This window comes from Ipomoea nil, unplaced genomic scaffold (genome assembly GCF_001879475.1).
Source record: "Ipomoea nil cultivar Tokyo-kokei standard unplaced genomic scaffold, Asagao_1.1 scaffold1416, whole genome shotgun sequence".
NCBI classification, from domain to species: Eukaryota; Viridiplantae; Streptophyta; class Magnoliopsida; order Solanales; family Convolvulaceae; genus Ipomoea; species Ipomoea nil.
The window spans coordinates 1-24,520 of NW_017617844.1; the positions used below are offsets into that span (position 1 = coordinate 1).

Below are 24,520 nucleotides of genomic sequence, written 5' to 3' on the forward strand. Positions count from 1 at the left end.
AAGGGAAACCTTCTACTCGTGCCAGAGGTCGGAGCATTACACCTGAGGTTCAGGCTGTTGAGGGTCCTGACACATCCATCTACAAAACCTCAGTTTGTTTCCCTTACTGCTCAGGCCAAGTGGTCCACCATGGTCAGAAGAGATCTGATAGTCCAAACATCCGTTGATGAAAATCAAATGAATTCGGTTTGTGATGTTCTACCTTTGCTGAGTGAAGTGGGTCTGCTGAAGACTGTCACTGCCATCTGTCCTTATTCGAAGCTGCTCACCTATGAATTTTACTGTAATCTAAATGATTAGATGGACAATTTGTCTGGAGTGCGTCCGATGCAGATTTTCATTCGTGTAAATGGTATGTGTTTGGCCCTGACATGATCAACGAGTACTATGGCTTGCAAGGAGTTCAGAAGGAAGCTATTACTGACTGAGATGTAGTAGCCAAAACGATCACTGGTGGACAAGCTGATAGATGGCCTATTGGTGATGAGGATACTCTACATAGCTCCTAGCTCACCTCCAAGTATGTGATTCTTCATCATGTGTCTTGCGCTGCATAACTGGCTCCCTTCGACTCATTTCCATACTGTTAGCAAGCAATTGGCAGTCTCATATTCAGAATTGGAACAAAGATGACCATTGATCTGGGGTCGTGGATCTACTACCACACATTCTCACTCTGATTCACCCTAGAGAACATAAGGTACGGCTGCCCTTTCCCCATTTGATTTTTGGAATTCTTTACATCTCAGGGCCTTGAGCCTATGGCGAGCGAGGTGATCAGTCCGACTCTTCTCTACACGGTTGACCGACGTCTCTTGACTGGAGATCATATATGTGATGTTACACCGGTGGCTGCCCCCTCCAATTCTGAAGCTGATATAGTGGCGGATGACTCGCCGCATGCACGAGATCTTCAACTCTCTATCCAATTGAAGGCAAGAGTCTCTGAGCTCGAGACAGTTCATGGCATAATCGCTAAACAGCTGACAGGGGCTCGTACGAAATTAGCCACTGTTCTTCTTCGTTTAAGCCTGACTGAGGCCACTGCTGCTTATCCTGTGAAGTCTAACAGTGAGACTCCCTCCAACGCTTGACCTGACTTTGGCTCTCTTTTGGCAAAAAGGGGGAGTATGAACTCAGGGGGAGCTGTTTGTGTTTGTGTACCTTCTGGCCCTGGCTGGCGATTGTTTGTGATGGCACCTCTTTTTGAAGAATGTTTTTCTTGACTTTGCTTTGATCCACCATGACTGTATGCTGTGTTTTATTTCTACTATGTAATCAAATATTGGGTGTGTTTTGTTTATGATAACCTATCTTAGTCTTTGGCAGTATTATATTTTTTAGTCGAGTTGTTTTGCCAAATAGTAGCCAAAGGGGGAGTTTGTTAGTGTTTTATTTGCTCGAAAACCCCAACTTATAATTGACAATATTATTATGACATACTAAGATAGGATTAGCTTAGTGTCAGTTTTGTTCTACAGAGGACTGATCAATCAGACACAACAACAAAGGGACTGACATTGAAGATCTGTTTTAGGAAGCTGATTTCTTAAAGACTGTACGCGGTTTAAAGAAGACAAGTTTGGAAAGAAGATCAGCGTATATTTCTTGGAAAGGTATGGACCGAATCGTTAAGATTACATTCTTCAAATATTGTCCTACCATCTACAATCAAAGATATCTATGAAGAGTGTTCTGATGATGGAACTATAAGTACTCTTATTCGACGAGAATTAGGGTTACGCTTTTGAAGAGAGAAGAAACACTCCATATGAATTTATGAGATCCCATCTTTGATTAGACTGCTCCTTCTCAACACAACTGTGTATGGTGATTATGATGAAGAACATGAGAAGGATTATTATTGCTTAAACGAAAGGACACTACGATCACACAGTTGTGGGAACAACTGAACAGAGCGTCACTGAAGTGGACTGCATCAGAGTTGGTTCTCCAAGTGAAGGGATTTCATTGGACTTCTGTATACATGGATCTCCATCTTCAACAATTCACTAAACCTGTGTAGACTGGGTACGTACCTTGTGTGGGGCACTTGGGTGAGATTGTTATTTCTCTACCTTTGTACATCGGATTATGATTTAGTGGATTGGATGCCTATGTGATCGTCCACCAGACGTAGATACACACTGTATCGAACTGGGTAAACATCTTGTGTGTTGGTATCTCTTTCTTTTATCTTTTTAACGATCTATCTTACTGACTGACTTTGTCGATAAATTAGTCAGTCTATTTCATCAGTCAATTAATCCAGTAATCTTGATATAGAATGAGGAAATGCAAAATTACAATATATATATTATTTGTGTATACATATCAATATATCATATATGTGGGTGTTAGCTTAATATTATTTGTAAATTATTATTATATAAAAATATAATTTTATTATTTTTTTGGTTTTGATCACTATATTATTCAATATATGATAATTCAAAAGTATCATCGCTTTAAGGAATTGTGAAACATAATTTTAACTAATTTTTTAAATTTTGTTACTTAACAATATTTTAATATTGGGCATAAGTTTTCGCGCATCGCGCGTACAGAATGCTAGTGTGTGTGTGTGTGTGTGTGTGTGATTTGTTGTGTGATTTGAATACTCTCGTTGTCAACAAAATCTCTCAAGTAGTTAATATGGTTGACTTTATTAATTATATTTTTTTAATTTTTTCATGGTATTAATAAAATACTTGGTAAATAAATATATAGCATTATTTTGCATTATAACTTTGATATTTAATTAGAAAAATAGTGCACAAAAAAAGATAATAGACAATGTAGTGAATATAATCAATTGATGAATTTGAATGTAAAAATTTTTACATTTGAGAAAAATAAAGACAATATAACTAATGAAAATATTTCTTTTAATTAATTTATTGATAATTAATAAATTTTTTTTCACTGAATAAAGACATTGTAAGGATAATGTAGCGAATATAATCAATTAATAAATTTGAATATAAAGAATTTTTATATTGAAGAAAAATAAAGACAATATAACTAATAAAATTATTTCTCTTATTTAATTGATTGATAATGAATAATTTTTTTTTTAAATAAAGGCATTGTGGACACATAATTCTAAATTAAAGAAATGCATATGTATTATTTTTTGTTGTAACTACTAAATTATTATTTATATAATTTAATAAGAGTAAAATAGAGTACTAATTATGCCAACTTTGATTGGGATGAGATTCGAACCTAAGACCCTTTTTTTTATTTATTGAAATCAATGAGTAAGTTAACGGTGAACTAAGGGCAATTCTTAAAATTTTAACGGAATTAGTAATGGTGTGTGGGTATTTTAGAAAATTTTAGTGTAAAATTTTAAATCTGATCAATCTTTTAATTAATTTGAGTCATTCATTTGATTTAAAATCTGTGATCGCCATTTTTTCTACCCCATTATAGGCCCTAACTCTCTTGGGCTCTTATATTAGTATAGTAGATATATGCGCGTGTGTGTCAACTCTTCCACTCTTTCCTGTTGAATCATGAGGATATCTATTAAAAGTTATTGTTGAAAATGGGTCATAATTTTATATGCTTTGAATGCTCCGATCACAAAGTCAATAGTTTCTGCAAAATGGACAACACCACCATATATATGCATATATCCACTTGTGTTTTCTAATGGGACAGCCCTGGAGTGACAATGACTTCAATGAGATCCTTGCCTACCTCTCTCTATCATGATGAATCATTAAAAATACTTGCCCCTTTCTGGTGATCAAATTGGTGAAATATGATTCTCGTATTTAAACATTACAAATTTAATTATTGCCAACACTTTTTCAGCCGATCCTGTCAAATAAGCTGTCCTAATACAATTTGTATCTCATGTGTGATTTATACGCTATCACATAGAAACAGAATTTACCAAATTCACACTCTCGGGTAGTGACTCCATTTTTCCCCTCTTTACCCAAGAAAAAGAAAAAAAGAATCATTAAAATACTTGCAATTTGTGCAATGACTATAATCTTCAATTTGTACAATATATATAATCTTCAATTTGTACAATATGACTATAATCTCTTGTTAAGAGTTATTTTTTTGGTGAAAATTATTTGTATAATCTTATGTCAAAAGATTTAGGGATTTTGTCATTTCAATAAACTTTCATCATTATTGTTGTATTCTCCTACTTACATTCATTCATATTTACTCAATATAACGCAATTAATTAATTATAATCATCAGTCAAATAAAAAATTTTGGTCACACAATAATTATATTCTATTTATTTCATTTTATATGTTATATTTACTATTCGCTAGTCAAATTAACGTTTTTCTTCTTTCTTTATTTTCTTTAATAATTTCTTATCACTCTTAAATTTAATTTTTTATACTTAACAATACTTTTAATCTAATTTCTACTAATCCACATGATATCCCAACTCACCCAAATTTTCTTTTTCTTTTCCCTATCCATTTTGCTCCGAAATCTGTCAATTGCCACCTCTACATAAGATGCATCTTGTTAAATCTTCTCCTAAAAGGTTGAATCTCTTCAATCCTAATTTGACAAAAGCATTTTGAAAGGATGTAAATGTGCGCACAAAGGATCTGCCTACTTTGGACATAATCCTCACACTACTGTTACGAAAGTTCAAACATGATCTCTTTCCCCAAATACTGCATACTGAATCAGTGAGTTAAGCCTTAATCGGACAGCATCTCGTTAAATCTTGTCATATGAATAATGAATTGTACATGTAACATGTACTTGATGACATTATAGAAAGAAAAGAAAGAAAAAAACATAAAAAAAGTAATCTCAGACCTTAGCTTCATCACCATATATATAAATATAATGCTTTCCGGGAAAATCTGTGAGCAGACCACAAAAAGAGGAAGAAGAAGAAGAATGAGAAAGGACAGATCCTATATTATATTCAAAGCTTCGGCAAATGTGCCAAACCCACATGCTGAAAAGAACACATACTGCAGAGACTAGAGAGTATTTTCTTTTCATTGAAAAAAATAGCACTCTCATAATAATACCCATCAACTTTTCTGTCCTTTTTTATTTGAGGGTATCTAAGATTTTCGCCATCTAACAAAGTAACTAATTCTTTTACTAAATTGTAGACATTTTTGAGTGGAATAACTAACCTAGAGGTTTTTGCTGAATTGTAGGTATTTTTTGAGTAAAATAATTAATTTGAAGATTTAAAACTGTTCCATACCTAAAGTCAAGGATTAACACCTTGACCATTAGTTAAGAATGAGTGAATTCCTTCCACTCAATCTCACCCCTAGGTTATCAACTTTTCTTCTCTATCTGTTGCTTCACATGCATGTGGGAAATTGGGCTAATACCCTTCTGTTTTTTTTTGTTTTTTTGGGTGTTATGGTTCTTGAAATTTTTGATAGTCGGATTAAACTCCGACTAATTTTTTAAGTTGAGCTATTGTTAAACTTTATTTTAAGAAAGTGTTAAGGTGGTCTACTTGTATTTACAGAGCTGGAACACGAGACGTTATTTATGAAAAATCTGAGGTTGTTGGGCAGCATTAGTTGATCTGGCACCAAATTTCAGTTTTGGTGTTACATACATCACCATCTATCCTTCTCATACAGACCATTTGGTTCCTACAAGCTAAGGTAGATGTCTGCACTTGTTGATTGCAACCAAACGCACTTTTGGTAGACCAAAAGGTTTGGTACATGTTGGTTGAGAGCTAGAGACAATAATGTGTTCAGGTAAATAGGTAATATATAGCTCTCCACCTGCTAATTCTCTAGAAGGGAATCCTACAACTCATATACAGTTATACACACACTTGTGTAAAAGTTAAAGAGCGAAGACCAATAAGTTCATATCAATGAAAGTTATAAGTTAATGAACACTATTTACTTCACTTTTTTGTTTTTTCATTCTTCTTAGGTTGAACTCCAACTCTAAGACTTTTTTGTTTTTTCATTTCACCGGAGACGGTGACGAGAGAGAATAAAATCTAAGATGGAGGTCAAAAGAGTTATAATTCAAGGAAGAAAGTAGAATTGTTTATTTCACTTCTAGTTTCTATTTCACTAGAGATAGTGATCAAAGAGAATAAACGAAAGATGGAGGTCGAAGAAAGGGGGGAGAAATGAAATTGAATATGTTGTGACCAAGATTTGGCGACCCTAGAAAATAAAACTAGAAATGAAATTGAATATGTTGTAATCAAGATTCGATGACCTTAGAGAATAAAACTAGATATTGAGAACAAAGAAGGAAGAGGGAGGAGTAATCATTGTACCATAGACTATTGGCATAAGATTTACTTTTAATATATTGTTATTAAAATTCGGTAACTCGAGATAAAAGAAAACTAGAGTCAAGGGCAGAGAAGGAAGGGAGAGGGGTAATGATTATATTGTAGACCACTGATTTACGATTCATTTTTAATATATTGTCCATTTTTAGTGTATTAAAGGTTCAAAAAACTTTCAGTACACTAAAAGTGAAACTTAAAAAATAAGCATTCAATGTACTAAAAATGAATCTTCAATATATTAAAGGGATAAGGGTCAAATAGACCCTTTAACTATAAGCCAAAGTACAATTAGCCCCATAAACTAACAAAAGCTTCAATTAGGCCCTTCATCTCTTTACTTGTATGCAATTAAGACGCATAACATGTTAACTATAGACACATAACATGGTAACTACAAAACACATAACATGGTAACTATAAAACACATAATATATTGTTAAAATATTATGTGTTTGCAGTTAACACATGTTGTAGTTAACATATTATATGTCTTCAATTTATTTACAGGCACATAAACTATTAACTACAAGTACATAATATATCAATTGCATGGACATAATTTTTGGACCAGAATCCACAATACAAGATAAACCCTAGTCCATGGTATAACAATTGATAGTAGGTTTACCCAACCATTTTTCCAAATTGGAAAAATGACAAGTAAACATATTCTCCCTAGTTAATAAACATAGTTGTAATGTTTCATAAAACAAGTATATATTATTTCTCTAAAACTTATAGTACATGTTCTTCATAACCTAAATGTATAAAACAATAGAAGCATAACTTTTTGTAGGATTATTCTAGGACCCCTTTTCACCCACAACAAACTCCATCAGCCCAATTCAACATATTTGGTTTACATAGATATATATACTCCAAAGTCCAAAGTAACTGCACCACCACCATTTCTTTTGCATGTATACAATGTAAACAACATCCCAACATTATACATTTCTATGAAATTAAGTATGCAAACTGAGTAATTTTCACTTCCAAAGGGAATGGTTTACATGACTGGATTTGGTGGATCCCTTCCAAACCCCATCACTGCATGAGTTGCCAGCATCGAGGCTCTTCGAGAGAGCTCGAACATCCTCCCAACAAGGGGTAGCGTCACCGTGTTCTGGTTCCGGAGTGGTTTCTTATCCCAACTGCATAGATTTAACTTCTTGTTATACACATATGGTGGAAAATGGATTGGAGAAGAAGAGTTAATACCAACTGAAGTCCTCCGAGTATAGTGACATTGTCACGTTAAGATATGGTTTTAATTTTAATGCAGCAGCTACTAAAAGATTAGTCGTAAAAGTAGATCGAGGAGGCGTATAGTATACCAATCTTCATGGCGAACAACCTTTCCTCCATCAGTGTACAACTTGATGAGCGATACCATATGGATGTCTCTACCCATGAACTTGTAGTATTGCTTGTTATCAATTAGTATCTGAAACATAATGCTCCAGAAATTTCAGAACATTTTAAGATAACCAGATTGAAGAAAGCTAAAGGGGGCGAGGGATAGCAATTCCGGACCTCTTTCTTTCCGGGAGATATCTCATTCTCTGTCAAGCTGTATTCTACAATTCTCGATTCACTGAAAATCTGAAATATTTGGAAAGAAAGAATTAACTATTCTACACACGTACATTATGGAATTCCTTCTAGACTTACATGTTAACAACTTTCATTATCATATCCTAGCTTCGACAATTCAGTTCGTATGTAATATAATTCATATATGAATACGGGGTCGCCACTTTGTCAAGCAAGAATAGATGGGGTGGGTGGAAAACTGATTATACCTTGCCAAGTGAATAGAATGCGGATTTGATTTGGCTTACCCTGCAAAAATGAGCAGTACATATAATTCAATATTCGTGCTAATTGCTAAATATATAAATTTTATATACTATGAAAAACTGAATTAAAAATAATTTCAGCCAAGCCTGTTAACCGAACCAGGACGGTGGGAGTATATCTTAAGAACAGCGTACCCCTGTGCACACATAAGAGGATCTTCAAAGGTTGCATCAGGAGCATAAATTTCAAAATCTTGAGGCGTGGCACGTGATGCATAGCTGAAATCAATTTTAGCAGATCAGAAAAATTATAAGAGAAAACATATGGATTTATAAGGCCATGTGTTAGATTAACTAATTCATTGGATTCAACTTTTTAGTGTGGTTTGACTTATGTGCATTATATCCCAGTTGAATGACCTTGGCCTCTTTGGTATTTTCTCACACAATATAAAAACTTACTCAAATGGAAAACACTTCTCCAAAGTGGATGAACACTAAACCTGTGTTTTCCAACTTATTTTCTAAATAGAAAACTACTCAATTTTCCAACTTTTAGTAGAAAAGTTGGAAAAATAGTTTCCATTTCCCAAAAGTGAAACAAAACCGGGCCTTTAAACTTGAACACAATTTCCATTTTTCTTGGAAATTGGAAAGTTTTCCAAGTCACTAAACATGCTTGAAACTCTGAATTCCATGTTTATTAAGAGCAACAAGACATGTTAGTAGACATTAAGATTACTGAAGCAGAAAGAGTCAATGAATGCACTTAATTACATGATTAATATCCATAATTACAATAAATAACTATAATGAACTCAACAAACAGCATTTATATAACAGACAATAAGGGAGAAGAAAAATCCAATTCAATTCATTCTCTAAAATTATGAAACAAAACTTACAGATTGAAAATGCGAGGGAGTATATTGTCAGAAGCACGCCCTGGGTCTGAAGTATTGTACTCGCGGCTTTCCTTGTAGTACCCTTCTCTCAGCTGATCCTTTATGGACTCTGAAGAAGAAGAAGAAGGAGAATCTTGAGCAAAGACAAACCCAAAACACAAAATCACAAACAGACCCTGTACATTAACACCCATCTATCACTTCTTGACAGAAAAAGGGTAAAAAGATGAAAACTTTTTTGAGGAAAGGAGAAAGAGAAGGTGGCCTGGGGGGTTTTGATTTGTGAACCTTGTGGGGTTTTGTCCATGGTGTTATTGAGCTTGCTGGTGTGAAGCAATGGTGGAGGAGCGCAGAGGAAGGAGGAGAAAGATCGCAGCAGGTGAGAGACGCCACGTGGAGAAAGCTTGGCCATTTGTAGGCTGGTCTGCCGGCGCACTTTTTACACTTAGATTTTTTATATTTATTTTTTCTATTTTTTCACTTCACTCACCTTTGTGGCTTTGGCCTTTGTGTGTGTAAGTGTGTTTTTTAATTTCTTCCCCTTTTGTGTTGGTATGTGAATGTCATATGTGAATTGTGATGAGATGATTAGCTACTTGTCTTAATGAGCTTCCCTACTTTTGATTCACCATTTGAATTCTTTGGATGATCTTTTCAATGATTCAACAATCAACTTGCTCCAAAAATTTTTAATTATATAACGCGAGCCTAACCCAACCCTTAAACCACAATAAATTTCAAAATCAAATTTTAATTTTATGACTTTATTAAGTAAGTATGCTCTTGTTGAGAGTTGAACTCAAGACTTCCCACTTACTAAACGGGTGCTCTAACCAACTGAGCTACAAGAGCTATATTTAAGGAGATCATTATGTAGTTTTTGGGGCATTAATGACAGAGGTTCGTAGAAAGAATACTTTCTTTTTCTACGAGAAAATAGTACTTGGCCTCTCATTTTGATGTTAACATTTTCCTTGGGACCCATAGGATATAGATAATATAACTTATCATCTCTTGCCACATCTTGGAGTAAAAGTGAGGAGTTGAGATTGAGAGTCCATCACTACTGGAAATTCTGAAATTTCCGACCACCTGAAAGTGATCATAAATCAAGTTGAAAGTCTTGTTCCGACCACTTTTGATATCCGGAAAAACCTTTGTTGCTATTTCCGACCACTTTTTGGACTTTTTGGTATCAACTTAATTTAAGATCATTTTCAGGTGGTCGGAAATTTCAGAATTTCCAGTAGTGCATGTATACATATACTCTCTCTATCCCATTTTATCTGGCATACTTAATATTCATTGGTCAAACCAACTATTTCTTTTTTTATTTATTTTCTTTAGTATATTTTTTTTTTACTTTTTTTTTAAATTTGATTTTTATTTGTATTTAATAGTACTTTTAGTATAGTTTCTAAATATATAAATTTTGTATAATAATACTAATTTAATATTATGAAATATTGAATTAAAGATAACTTCGGCAAGCCTCATTAACCGAACCATACACATAAAATAGGACAGAAGGAGTATTAGAACTCTTTTCTTAATTAGGAAGGCAATTTCCTATATTAGGAAGCCTTTCTAGGAGGATTGAACAAAGATTTGAGGATTACTTTCCTATTTTGGTCGAAGGTCTCATGTATAAATAGTTAAATACCCTAAGAAAGGGTGAGAAAAGGGTTTGACTTTGATAAATACTCCATCTGTCTCATTTTTCTTGTTTTTTCTTTTTGGTTTATCTCAAAATAATGTCCTCTTTCCAAAATTAAGCATAACTATCATTCTACATTTTTCATTTACCTTTTTGACTTTTTCAAATTTCTAGACAATTAATTTGGTAGGTACAATTGTATATTGTAAAGTACAATGGACATTTGAAGGGCAAAATTGAAAAGTGAGTAACATTTGTTTTGTTGCATTAAATATCGTGCAAAAAGTAAATATGACAATGAATTCGAAAAAGATGGACTACAAGGCAATATAAGCTTTTATGCTCTTGTTCTTGCATTCACTACTTTCATGATTTTTTTTTAGAGTAAATACCCAAAATGGTCCCTCGACTATAGCTAAATTCACAAATTAGTCATCGACTTTTAATTTCAACCAATTAAGTCCTTAACTTTACAATTTTGACACGATTTGGTCCTCCATCTATTTGACCGTTTGTTGACCGCGATTTTTGAGGATATATATGTAGTTTCACATGCAAAGCTCAAGAGAACGCTCTTGGAGGTGACATCGTTGTTTCGGAGGGGGAAGTGCTTCTCCGCTTGCTGTTTGGGGATCACGAGTCGGTTCAGCTTAGAGAACGCTCTTGGAGGTGACAGCGCCGGCATGGGGTGCAGCGCCGGCAGTGGATTCAAATGTAACAGTGCGGTCTAGAAATGCAACCAGAACCTTAAAAAATCGATGATGGACCATGAAATTACATATATATCCTAAAAAAGTGCAGTCAACAAACGGTCAAATAGACAAATGACCAAATTGTGTTAAAATTGCAAAGTTAAGGACTTAATTGGTTGAAATTAAAAGTTGAGGACCAATTTGTGAATTTAGCTATAGTCAAGGGACCATTTTGAGTATTTACTCTTTTTTTTAAGTACCCGAACAGTTATGTTAGCCTGCTTGTGATCATCTAAAGGTCGTAAAACCAACATAAGCTATTTACCATTCAATTTTTTTTTAATAATATTAAGTTTAGTTTAGTTTAGTAAATACAATTTATTTATTTATTTAGAAACTATATTAAAATTACTATTAAACACACAAATTTAAAAAAAAAAATTAATAAGAAAATATTAAAGAAACTAAGAAAGAATTGATTTGACTAATAAATAGTAAATGTAAAATGTGAAAGAGAGTAATAATACCAAATTTGGATGAGGCAGTGCAAGGAGCTTGGGTTCTGCAAGTGTTAGGGAGGTGTTTGGTGCACCGGACGGAGAGAGAAGTGGTAGGGAGAATGATGATGAAGAAGAGCTGAGGTGGGCTGCTATCGAAAGACTTCCTACATATGATCGGTTGAGGAAAGGGATCTTGAAGCAAACGTTGGATAATGGAAAAGTTGTTCATTAAGAAGTTGATATTCAAAACCTAGACGTCCTAAGCGGGCTCCTATGAGACTAATTAAAAAAAAAAAAAAAATAGTGTATGTGTGTGAGTGTACATATGTCGTATTACACGCGTATGCCACACGCACTGAATTATTGTATATTTAAATAATAAATTTAAAAATGAAATTGTAAACAATTCTAATATTTGGAAGTGTACATTTATTTGATTATAATGTTAGTGCAAAAGTACCACTCAATTAATTGAATAATATATGACTTGTTTGTCTACATTTATCTTAAAAAATCAATAATATGCAATATGCTTTACGTAATTATATTATTATAAAAATAAATATGGAAAAAAGAGAAATAATTTAATTATAATTATTTTAAAAATTAATACAACAACCCATGTTTAGCTTAATTATCATAATAATTATTAGACAATTATTATTAGGCAATTACACTAATGGCTAACTGAAATTAAATACTAAGCTAGAATATTAAATAAGTTTGGATCCCTTTAATTTGATCATATATATGACCCATTTTCATCATCTACATATATAGTATACCTACGCAAATTATGATGTGCATGGTGTACACGATTGTAAAAACGATGTCGTTTTGACTAAAAATACGCGTCTCACTTTTTTAAAAAAAAATTAAGTTGATTCCCGGCAATAGCATTTTCTGTGTGCATAATTTGAATTATATATCCACAAATTCATAACTATATATCCACAGTGAATGAAATAATACAAAATTCAGAATGAATAAACTAAATATCCACAATGAATGAACTAAATATCCACAATGAATGAACAACCAGTGGCAGAGCCAGAAAGTCGGGGTTGGGGGGAGGGGGGGGGGGACAAATTTATCTAGGAAGTTTATCATCTTAGTCGATATTAGTACCAATCACACAATATTATTATATATATATACCATATATGATTGTGCATAATTATTTTTAATTATACTATGTGCAATAATATATGAAATATATAATTATATGAGTACGATCGTTAAGATTGTCAAACATTACTTTTGAATTTTTTACATAACACAAAAATTATACAATAGTAAAAAATAGGAAAAATTACACTTTTAATGACTAAGTTATATGGTAATTAAAGAATTCATAATTTTTAGTCGTGCTTATTTTTCATCCCTAAAATATACTCCGTAATTGATGTTGCAAATTTCGTCCATTTACTAACAAAACATTAGGAATAAAGTATAACTTAGAAAGGAAGAGTGACCACAACCTGTCATTAAAAGGACGAAATTTGTAACATCAATTATAGCTTAGGGACGAAAAGTGAACACGACCAACAATTATGGACGAATTCTACAATTATCTCATAACTTAGGGACGAAAAATGTAACTTTCGAGTTCATTTAATATATACATAATAGATTATTTTTTAAAACAAAATTAGAAGGGGGGCCAAAAGTGTAATTTATCCATATCTAAAAACATAATAAGCCTCAATTGAAGTTATATTATCCTTGATTTAAGTCTCTCTTTTTGTATGCAAATAAATGTGTACATTTTACTTTAAATGTTGTAACTTTAAATGTTGTACATTTCAATGTTATTAGACAAAACTACCCTTACACCGTTATAACACCGTTAGCTTTTAATTCTAACATTGATAACACATCATTATTACCATACACCTATATCTATCATATCTTTTTCCTATTTTTTAATTATCATTTTATTAAAATCATTATATACTAATTTAATGCTTAATTATATTTTAATTAAATTTCTATGAATGATAAATTATATATGTGTGTGTACAAAATACATATATTATTTGTGTATATATAATTCAAATTATAATTTTTAATTATTTGTACTTATCAATGTTTTAATATTGGGCATGAATGTTCGCGCATCACACGTACAAAATGCTAGTTATAATAAAATATACCTATATATTTACTAAAAATTGAGGGTGGGGTGGGGGGGGTCCCCACCCCAAGGGGTGACTCCGCCTCTGTGAACAACATAATACTGTTGAGGGGAATTGAAACTATTTTTTTTTTTAAATGGAACGCACATTTTTAGTTAAAACGACGTCGTCTTGCAATCGTGTGCACCATGCATGGTGCACACGGTTGCACAGCATAACTATTGGTATACCTAGCTAGCTAAATAGTTGGATCCCTTTAGTGCTAATGATCTTGGAGATTCAGATTAGAGATGAAGTGATAATCAATAATATTTTCATTGTCCAGCCTTGATATCTTTTTCACATTGAACTATTATAAAATTTATTTTCAAAAAAAGAACTATTATAAAATTTTCTACAAGTTATAATACCAAATTTATCGAGCCCACAAATAAAGAAAAAATTGTTTCTGTATAAAATCAAACTTAAAAGTATTTAATAGTTTTGTCTCATCTCTTTGACTTGTGTATTTCCCTTTCGTTCTTGTGACGAGTTTGTTTCTATTAGGGGTGGGCACTTCGATTCGAGTTATCCAAACCGAACCGATCTGATCCGAATTGAACCGAACCGAACTAGTATTAGGAAATTGAACCGTTCGGGATTCTTGTAAACCGAACGGTTCGGTACCAAACCGAATCGAAACTGAACAATTTGGCAAAATCCGAACCGAACCGAATATCATATGATTTAAAATAATAATAATAATAATAATAATAATAATAATAATAATAAAAGTAAACCAAGTTCCTTGATGCCTACTCCACCGTTTAGTTCTTATTCTCACTGGTATCTCCCTTAAATTTTTTATTTGATATCTTTATAGCTTATTCTCTACATTGCACTTTTGTTGTTTAATTTGTGGCAATTGTTCTTTACCTCACAATTATATCTAACTTGAGTTATATTTACAATATTCAGTATTTTCCTTAGTTTCATGTTTCTATAAATTTAATGTGCTTTATAGTCATTCAAATTTTGATTTCCAGTGCACTAGAATTATTTTCTAGTACTGGAATATATTGCAAGTGCACTAGCAATGACAGATTTTGTCTAAAAATTTACTATATAGTACTTTACCCTTGTTCTTCTAATATCAACTATACAGATAAATGATTATTCATCTTGTCAATAAAAATATTCCAAATGAACCAACTGAAGAGTCGGTTGTGCAAAAAAAGTTAACTGATGCTTGGTAATTAGTACTTAGTATTGTGTTTGAATTTTGAATTGTTATTTTGTTATATAATGTTTAGAGTTTGGATTTGGATTATGTGATTATGTATTGTTTGGTTGTATGTTCAAAAAATTAGGAACTGTTGAAATTAGGGGATCTTAAACCGAACCGAACTCCGAACCGAACTCTAATGTTAAACGGAATAGTTTAACTTTTTTAAAACCGAAACCGAAATCGAAATCAAAAAAATCGAAACGAAACCCGAAACGCAACCCCTAGGTTCTACCCTTGAGTTTTTTGATACAGCAGTTAACGAAGGAGACATGGCAGAAGTGTATGCCAATCTCACCGTTACTGATGAGTATGAAATGGTTATCCATAACAATGTTGCATGGCAAATTATTGTGTGGACTATGGTTCATACAGTGTTGTGTGAACCATAATAAAAAATATATTTTTAATATACTAAAAGTATATTATTTGTGTGTTAAATGTACATCATACAAAGTAATATGCTTTCTTTGAATACAATGTACATTTTTAATATATTAAAAGTACATTATTTATATATTGAATGTACATTATTTGATAGTATAATTTACACAACTGTATAAATCATAGTCCACACAATAATGATTGAATTTGCGTTGCCACCGATTTTACCAATACTATTTGGTACGAACAAGCCCATAAAGTTCTTCCTATAGAGATACTGTGGGAATTGGAAAAGGTGTGAAAATTAAAATGCAAAACCATTTTCTTTATTAAAGAGAAATATTTCCTACAGTGTCAAGCCAGTCACCCCACTTGACATACTAATATTTCTCTTAAAAGCAATTTGGAATAATATTTGTAATTGGTTAATGGTCATAAAATTATTAAAATTAAAAAGATGAGATTGATGGAACAAGAAAAATGAGCAACTTTTATTGTTTAGATTAGGGAGTCAAGAAGCACTATGAACATAATAATACACTTTGCACAATAAACCCCTCAGACTCAGAGCATTCAAATGTACTCTCTATTACTAATATATTTTACCAACCAAAAGAAGAGCATTTATGTGGAGCAAAGAAGATAGCAACAACTCTATTAACCACTACATTTTTTTTTTTTTTGAGAATAAATGATAAAAACGTCATTCTATACGTAGAGCAGCCAAGAAGAAAAAGCTGAATGATGCCATGAGCCAACGACCATCTTGCTCGTAAGTAACACTTCATTTACTGTTTAATGTCAGTATCTGCACCTCAACTTAGCGTTTGGGATCATTCACTGTCTTACCCTCAAAGAATTCGCCAAGCATGTGTTCAAGATCTTCTGCCGTGAATCTGATGTATTTCTGAGGGTTCTTACCATTATCGACCAAAGGCCTGTAGTTCAAAGATGCGATTTTGAATCCCCCACACAATAGCAATGAGACAATCTTATGCACATTTTAACTGTTTCTAAGGAATAAGACTAACCAGGGATATAATTTTCCAAATAGCATAAAGGAAGTGTATTGTCTATGCAAGGGGAAAGGTCAAATAGGCCCTCCAACTTTATACGAAAGTGTAATTAGGCCTCTAACTTTTGAAAAGTGCAATTAGACACTTCAACTTATTAAAATCGGCCAAATAAGTCTAATTTACAGGTAAGCACGCCGCCGTTCACAAAAAATTGACGTCCGGTTGACTGGACTGGTCGCCTTCTTCGATTGTAGGTGACCAAACATGGTCACCTTCTTGAGATAAGGCAATAGGCAATGTCTCCTTGGAGAAGGCAACTAGATGGTCACCTTTTCTTCAAAAGTTCAAGGGTCTAAATGCACTTTTGTGTAAAGTTGGAGGGCCTATTTGACCCTTTCTCCTCTATGCAATAATGAAATGTGCATCGGTTTAACTTAAACAATTATAATGACCACATAATCCAAAAATAACAGGATATGATTTTTTTAATTTTATTTTTATTTTGTGGGTTTTTCATTTAGTTGTGCTAGTGCCACTGCAAAACTTCATTTCATGCATAGAAGACTGTATGAGTGATCAGAACAAGAAATAAGACTAAATCAATATAAGAAAGCATACCCAAAGCGCTTAATGAAAGATCTGTACGCAGGCAGCAAAACTTCAGCAACTGCAAGCCTCAGAGATTCTCTCAACTCTGTGTCCGGGACTGTCCATTGAGTTTGTCTTTGGTGAAGCTCCTCAAACTGTGAATTGAATATCCTCAACCTGATGAAAGAAAGAAAAAATTAATGCTTAGCAGAGGGGTAAAAGTCTAAAAGTCAATACAAATATCAGGAATGTTTCATATATATTGAGCTTAAGAACCTGTCTTTCACAATTGCTCTTGAAACTCCGCTACTGTTTTGTCCATCTACACCCCCAACTGAACCACTTCCCCCAGATGATGTTAGGCCTTGGATAGATAAGCATTGCAATATCTGCAAATTAGAAACATGCATTTTCGTTTACTTTGAACAATACTACTCTAAACAGGAGTTACAAAAATAAAAGTATAATGACCTTCGCCCAAGCAATCCTCTTATATTGATTTGCATGCTGTTGCACAATTCGCCGGTGTCTTTGCACCCAATCATCCCCTAGGAGATCCTTGGCTTCAGACCTAGAAGTAATGCAAAAATAATCACAATGCTACCAAGATAAAGGACATTCATAGATATGTCAGTTTATCTCCAAGTTCTGTGAAATATAGACTGCATGGTAAATGTACATAAATATTGTGGAGAAGTGTGAACATGCACAAACCTGCGAACAGATCTGACCATATAATGAATATTGTTCATAAGGAACAAGTGAGTAAGAGCAAGATCTTTATACTGCTTAGATTTCCCATCCAAATTGGTTTGAAGAGCCTGCATTATTCGCATTGTTACGGAAGCTAGCTGATTTGATTCCTCTCCATTTTCAAATTCTTGGAATAGCTGCTTTAATGTTGATTGATAGCTAGGAAAGAAAAGTAAAAATAAAAAGCAGTTAGGCAGAGATTAGGCAGATTACACCTACAAACCTGACATTCAAGATTATGTAGTTGCACTTTGACAGGAAAGCAAAACACTGTTGTAAAACCAGTTTAAGCAATATAAAAGTGCAGTAGGTCTGTAGTCATGAATTTGAGAGCGGAGATTATTCTTCGCACTTACTCAAATAGGAACTTTACGTAATTGATCACATAGCTGGTCAATGGATGGACAGTTCCATCTGAAACAGCAGTTTTTGTTGCATCTTTTTCAACAGCTTCTTCAAAATCACTGAAGGTTTCTTGGGCTGTCTGGGCAAGCCGTTTTGTCAGGCCAAAGGCAGATTCTCTAATTTCATTGCAAGCTTTACCCCGGAAAAGTTCTTCAATCTGCAAAAGATTCACATATTCATCTCTTCATGTCCATTGAATAAACAAGGTGAAAGAAAACATTACAGGCCAAGAAAGATGATATAATGCACTCCTTTTAAACAAAAGAATTTGAGATGATTTGATAGGTCAAGGGAAATATGAAAGCTGAAGAAGAAATTTATTATTTTATATCTTTAACAATGCTTTACTTGGTTAGTGTGGGTGGTCCTGGTGGTGATGGGGGGTTACATCTGGTGGGAACTAGGGGAGTTTAGCTTGATTAAAACTCCTGACCTAAGTTTAGTATACCTTTCCTTTTGTGTATTCAGGTAGGTTACTCTAGAAAACATGTTGAGTTGGTGGAATTTTTCAATGTGATGGAGTTTAAATTCCATCACTTAAAAAGATAGAATAGTTTCAATAACCACACCTTTGCTTCCATGAAATGAGATTTTCAGAGAAGTGACTGCTTGTCTAAAGACCATTTTAATCATTTATCAGACACAATTGGCTTTGGAAATGAACAATTCCCTCTAAAAGACTAAGACAACATCTGACTGGCAACTAATGGAATTTAACTTGTATCTAGTTGAATCTACTTCTTCCAGCCTGACCTCTAAATTAACTTGTTAGGATGTGAGATTTAGGATCTATCAATAAGTTAAATAACATAATCATAATGACAATAATAAGTAACAAATTAAATTTGAGATAGAATCCACTTTAGGCACATCGGCACTTAAAATGATGCCAGTTATCTTTTTTCTCAGGAATTTCGAAAGAAAGAATATAAAGTTGACACAATCAGAAAGTAAGGGAAAATGTAAAATTTTCAAAGTAATGGCACATGCCTCTGAGTGAAGCTCCCGCATTATCTCGTACATGTCTAGGAGCACAAACAACTTCTCAGGTGACCTCTTGCTTTTGGCAATTGCATCACCAAAACTAAGCAGCACAGCAACACTGCCCATAGTAACTTCAGCAAAGCATTGATCTCTAAGGGAATCAAATCCTTCAAATATTTGATCACAAACCTTACGCTCACCAGCAAACAGTAATTTAACCTGTTCAAGAGTTATTAGACATTTGAAAGAACAAAACAGTTTACTACTTGTAGGTATCTTGTAGAAAACTTACAGCTATTCGCATAAAATGAATCCAATTTCCAATTTTAGCTTCCAAAACTTCCCATTGCATCTTCTGTACATCATCCTTGCTAAGTTTTTCAACGCCCAACTTGCGAAGGCTTTCTTCCAAAACTGGAGAACGGGCATCCCTAATTGAACATGGTATACGTACAAAAAATCAAATTAGTGTCACTGTACTATCAACGCGGCACACTAATTACAGTCTGACCATAGTTATCACGGCACCCTATTAAGTCGCCGCGCTCCCCGACCGCCTTGTCCTAGGCGATGAGTAATATATATGTGTATATATATATATATATATTGTTGGAAATAGGTGTGGAAATAGGCAGCCTTATTTATTATACTAGGAAGTTGTAGCTGCAGACTATTCCTTTTCTAGGCTACAACTTTCTAGGAGTAATAAAGTAAATAAGACTGAACGAAGAAGCCAAGAAGAAAGAAAAAAGGAAAAAGAAGAAAAAAATCAAGAACGATAGTTGACGATGGCGGTGGGAGAAGAAAGAAGAAGAGAAACGAAGAAGAAAGAAGCACCGATGACGACTCACGGCGGTGGGAGGGCGACGCCGATGGGACGGCAACGGCGGTGGCTGTGGGTCACTGGGTTGGTTTTCTTCTTCTCTGTCAGTTCAAGGGAAGTCGCCGACGCAGTCATACCATTTTTTAAAAAAAAATAAAGTTAAAAATGGGTAGGGTTTATGGGTTTAGACGCTGAATCGGTGTCCTTGGCGTCGTCTGAGATGCCTGGGCGACGCCGGAGCTCGCCTCACCATTTTCAGGCGAGGCGAAGCCTCCAGGCGTCCTGTCTCCACCGACAGGACGCCAAGGCGACGCCGTGATAACTATGAGTCTGACAGTACAAAACCATAATAAAAGCATTAACATAGGTTTATGTTAGCCAATTTGTACTTGTTACAAAATAACCTGAACTAGAATGTATGTTAAAATGACCAGAATGCAGTTTAGAAGTTAGATAGAGAAGTATAGTAAAATGTTTCCTATCTTTAACAGATAAATAAATTTAGGAAGACAAAACCAAGTATACATTTAGAGTATTTTATCTTATCAAATTCCACTTGAACTTTCCAGATTCTTATCTGATTAACAGTGAAAGTAATTGTCTTGATCAGGTCAAAATGAGTAATCCTCAGATAGCTCGTCTGCATGATCAAATATTCAAATAACAGCAGATGTTTACCTGTATATTTTTACTAACTGCTGCTGGTGACCAGCTTGAATCATTTGTTGTGCTAAATCACGCAGTAATGGAAGAACCCTTGGAGGTATAAGAGTTGGTGGCGTGTACACAGCATTTTCAGTGCCATTATTATCATGCTCTGCATGACTATTCGATGATGGGTTTTTGCCACTAGCCTGATCTCCAGGTGACCCAGCTGATGGTCGAAGTGAATTTGGAAGGCATTCAAAAAGACGATCAGGTTCAATAGCTTTGCTGAAAAAACAAAATCCAGAGTTTAAGGAAAGCTTGTTCTACTGGCAAAGATAACCCGCAAAATGATTACAAATCACAAGTAGCATGTTAACCCAAATAAGAAAAAATATCCAAAGAAGAGAAAGAGTAGAATGATTTCAAAAGGCCAACTGAGCAGGAACACAAAAAATAAACAGTAACTTTTCATTAATTGATTTGAACTAAATATAAGCAAGACCAGCAATATTACAATGCGACTATGCGAGGTAACTTAATGCGACTATGCGAGGTAACTTAGAATATCCAAACGAACCTGTAAGATGATAAGAGATGTTTAAATTCCTCCTCAAGCTTGGAAATAGCTTTGGCAAGTAAAGTATTTGAATGGCTGAGCACTCCATCACTACTCTTAAAGCTTTTGTTGTTGCTGAAAAATTTAACATTACTTCTTAACTGTTCGATAGCCTTAAGATAACTTTCCAGATCTTCATGTGGCCCTTTAAGGATTTTAGTCTCTGCCTACATATGATAGTAAATAGTGGGATTAATGTCAAAGCACCAAATAAGGGAATCACCCTACATTACACTTTGGTAAGAGGAAATGATGCACACATGTAAAATGACTCTCTTGCACTTGTTGGACCCCATTTGGGATGGTTCACAGCCTTACTGATTCAACATGTGCAATTACAGTGACAGTGACTGAATTTTCTATACTGCTATAAATGCAACAGGTTACGAAGCGTATAGATATCTCTTTAAACAAATTATGGTGACAGATATGGAACATCTTTCTCATCTTGTAAAGTGAATAGAAACAACTGTTCCCTTTCCTGGATTACAGTTTAGAATGTCTATTTAGACACAGCACCTAAGTAATTTGTTGGTTGAATGAATTTACAAAGCATAATTGAGAAAGCTTTTGACAAAAATCACAAATCCAGTGCATAAACTTTGATCAAAAGTTCAAGTAAAATTTAAATCAACACATTTGAAATCATCCCAGCACTAGTCGAAGATCTTAAGGACAGATTCTTCATATATTTTCCAAGAATACTTAGAAGCATATCAACGCAGCTGCCTGTCTGACATACTGCATCTACAGATGATTTAGTTGGTTTATTTAGTTAATTACATCACAACGCCTTATATAAAGCAAACCTGTCGATAAAGATCAAACTGGCCCAAAATAACATCTGCAGCCTTCAAAGTCTTGTCAATGTTCTCATGAGCCCTCCGTATAGCATGTGTCCTTATCTACAAGATACATTTCAACTTTCAATTATCAAATAGAAGAACAAGGCATATCGAATTGAAGTAACCAGAACTGTTGGTGTCACAATAGTCAAACCACCAAATGCACTTTCTAAACAGAGAAACTGGGTAATGGAATCTAATCCAGGATTTCAACAGGTGATTTTCCAAAGTTCAGGTGCTGATAACATAAAACAACACTTAAAACCTGAACTAACACAATATTGCTCTATTTTGATTGTTACCCATTTCTTCTCCATAGTAAATCAAGCAAGTTATCCTTCACATCTCAGAAGAAAATTTCAAAAAATAAACATTTATATTTTTTCCCCTTTTGGGTATTTTCAGTTAGAGCTGTTGCTCGTTGGTTTTGTTACCAAACTGAGTACCAGCAAGCAGATCCAAGCTCCCCGTAGCTCTAATTCTTTAATTACACCAAAAAGATTGAAGCTATTTCTCCTTCACAAATTTCCACATTTTCTCAAAAACCCAACAGAAAACCAGAACCGGGTATGCAATGCATTTCTACAGCAAGCTGGTGGGCAAGATCAAGGAACCCAAGGAAGATAAATGATACCTGAGTTGGGCGCATGGCGGTTTCAAGGGCAGAAAGGCGGTGATCAAAGGAACCCAAGATTGAGACCATGTTGTCTGTGATGGACTGGCTCTGCTGCACTGCCTCTCTCATCATAGCCGCTCTTTCGCTCAGCAAATCCACCCCTCCGCCGCCGCCTCCCGCCGTTCTCCGGATACCCATTCCTGGACTCGAGTTCCCCTTGCCGACGGTAAAACCAGAAATTTGATTGTTCTACAGTTGAAGGGGAAGAAGAAAGACTCCAAAGAGAATTTCTTCAAGAGATATATAAAGAGAGAGAGAGAGAAAAAGGAGAGAAGTTACTAAAATAAATATGGGGAAAAATATATTTAAAATTAAAACAATTGTTTGTACTTTGTAGGGATTATTTTATTTTAATTTTTATCCTAAGAGTGGGTCCATATTAGTTGCCAATGGTGGAGGCAGGTCAGATGTTGATGCTCTTTTGCTTTGCTATTGACAGGATGTCTTTGAAATTGAAATAAATAAATAAATTTGATTTTCTAAACTCAAAAATGAAATTTGTAGAACAAGTTTGAAACATAGGTTCCAATTACAATCTTACATACATTGATGTTTAATTTGATAGTTGAAGTTAAATCGGGTAGGGATTTGTGTTTACATTATGTAATAAGATAAATATAAAGTATATTTAAGATTGCTAAGGTTGAGTGTAAAAAGAAGTACAACAAACTAAGTAAGAGTATGGTCAAACAATTTTAATTAAGTAGTTGTAATAATAATACTTAATGCAACTATGCAAGTAGCAAATCTGATAGAGATTGGAATTGAAGTAATATATATATATATATATATATATATATATATATATGGTTGAGTTCAAATGAGGACAACAATATATAGAGGACTGTGCGGACAAATAATGGGCACATAACAAATTAATATCAGGCACACAATTTAATACATAATGGCACACAAGAATACATGTAAACATCAGCTTTCGAATCCAGGCTCTATTAATTAACAAATGTATGCACGCGACATACAATCTGTGGCACACGACTACATTTGGCCATACACGACTGATGGATATATTATGATTGGAGCAAACCGACCCGGAAAGCGGAGCAAGGAAATATGGAATAGACCCGGGACCTAGTGGTTGAGCCCCGTGCTCAGCCCAAGGTGCATCGGTCATGGTGAGCTCGGTCACATGAGGTCGGCTAGGTGAGCTCGGCCCTATGAGCCCGGCCACGGTGAGCTCGGCCCTATGAGCTCAGTCATGGTGAGCTCGGCCACGATGAGCTCGGCCATGTCTAGCTCAGCACACCCGCGGACCCGGTCTACACCCGGGCGCGGTCAACTCAGAGATCCAACTACTCCCCGATTTAAGGGGAGGCGGTTGGGGGGTCTAGCTTGTATAAAAGCCCCCTCCTTGTCCTAACAAGGGAACTAATCATTATCTTACACAACATATTCCTGAAATACTATTTTATAGCATTATTGTCCTAATCAAGTCTTGTAATAGCTTATTAGCGACATTCAATACAATATACGGTCCCAGCGACCTACGGTCCCTGCGACCTTAT

The 24,520-nt window shown here is 34.4% G+C and overlaps 2 protein-coding genes and 1 non-coding gene across 5 annotated transcripts; all 3 read right to left on the bottom strand.

The window, feature by feature from the left end:
• Positions 1-6,880: 6,880 nt before the first annotated feature.
• Positions 6,881-9,505, bottom strand: LOC109186991. Of its 2 annotated transcripts, XM_019337156.1 has the most exons (8): positions 9,294-9,505; positions 9,006-9,114; positions 8,296-8,379; positions 8,104-8,143; positions 7,835-7,903; positions 7,636-7,745; positions 7,278-7,452; positions 6,881-6,891 (listed from the first exon to the last, which is right to left on the bottom strand). In XM_019337156.1, the coding sequence occupies exons 1-7, from the start codon at positions 9,415-9,417 to the stop codon at positions 7,308-7,310; spliced, it is 681 nt and encodes a 226-aa protein (XP_019192701.1). In that variant the 5' UTR covers positions 9,418-9,505; the 3' UTR covers positions 6,881-6,891; positions 7,278-7,307. The 2 variants fall into 2 exon arrangements, with proteins under 2 accessions (XP_019192701.1, XP_019192700.1); XM_019337155.1 differs by lacking the exon at positions 6,881-6,891 and having other exon boundaries at positions 6,997-7,452.
• A 278-nt stretch (positions 9,506-9,783) lies between these two features.
• Positions 9,784-9,857, bottom strand: TRNAT-AGU. The gene has a single exon. It is a non-coding gene; the product is annotated as a tRNA-Thr (tRNA).
• Positions 9,858-16,103: 6,246 nt separating this feature from the next.
• LOC109187094 (exocyst complex component EXO70A1-like) lies at positions 16,104-23,254 on the bottom strand. 2 transcript variants are annotated; one of them, XM_019337244.1, is made up of 13 exons: positions 22,953-23,254; positions 22,283-22,378; positions 21,435-21,640; positions 20,888-21,142; positions 19,679-19,817; positions 19,393-19,605; positions 18,354-18,559; positions 17,959-18,156; positions 17,716-17,815; positions 17,521-17,633; positions 17,275-17,421; positions 16,465-16,578; positions 16,104-16,432 (listed from the first exon to the last, which is right to left on the bottom strand). In XM_019337244.1, exons 1-13 carry the CDS (start codon positions 23,130-23,132, stop codon positions 16,429-16,431), a joined length of 1,971 nt encoding a protein of 656 aa, XP_019192789.1. In that variant the 5' UTR covers positions 23,133-23,254; the 3' UTR covers positions 16,104-16,428. The 2 variants fall into 2 exon arrangements, with proteins under 2 accessions (XP_019192789.1, XP_019192788.1); XM_019337243.1 differs by having other exon boundaries at positions 16,104-16,578.
• Between the last annotated feature and the right edge of the window lie 1,266 nt (positions 23,255-24,520).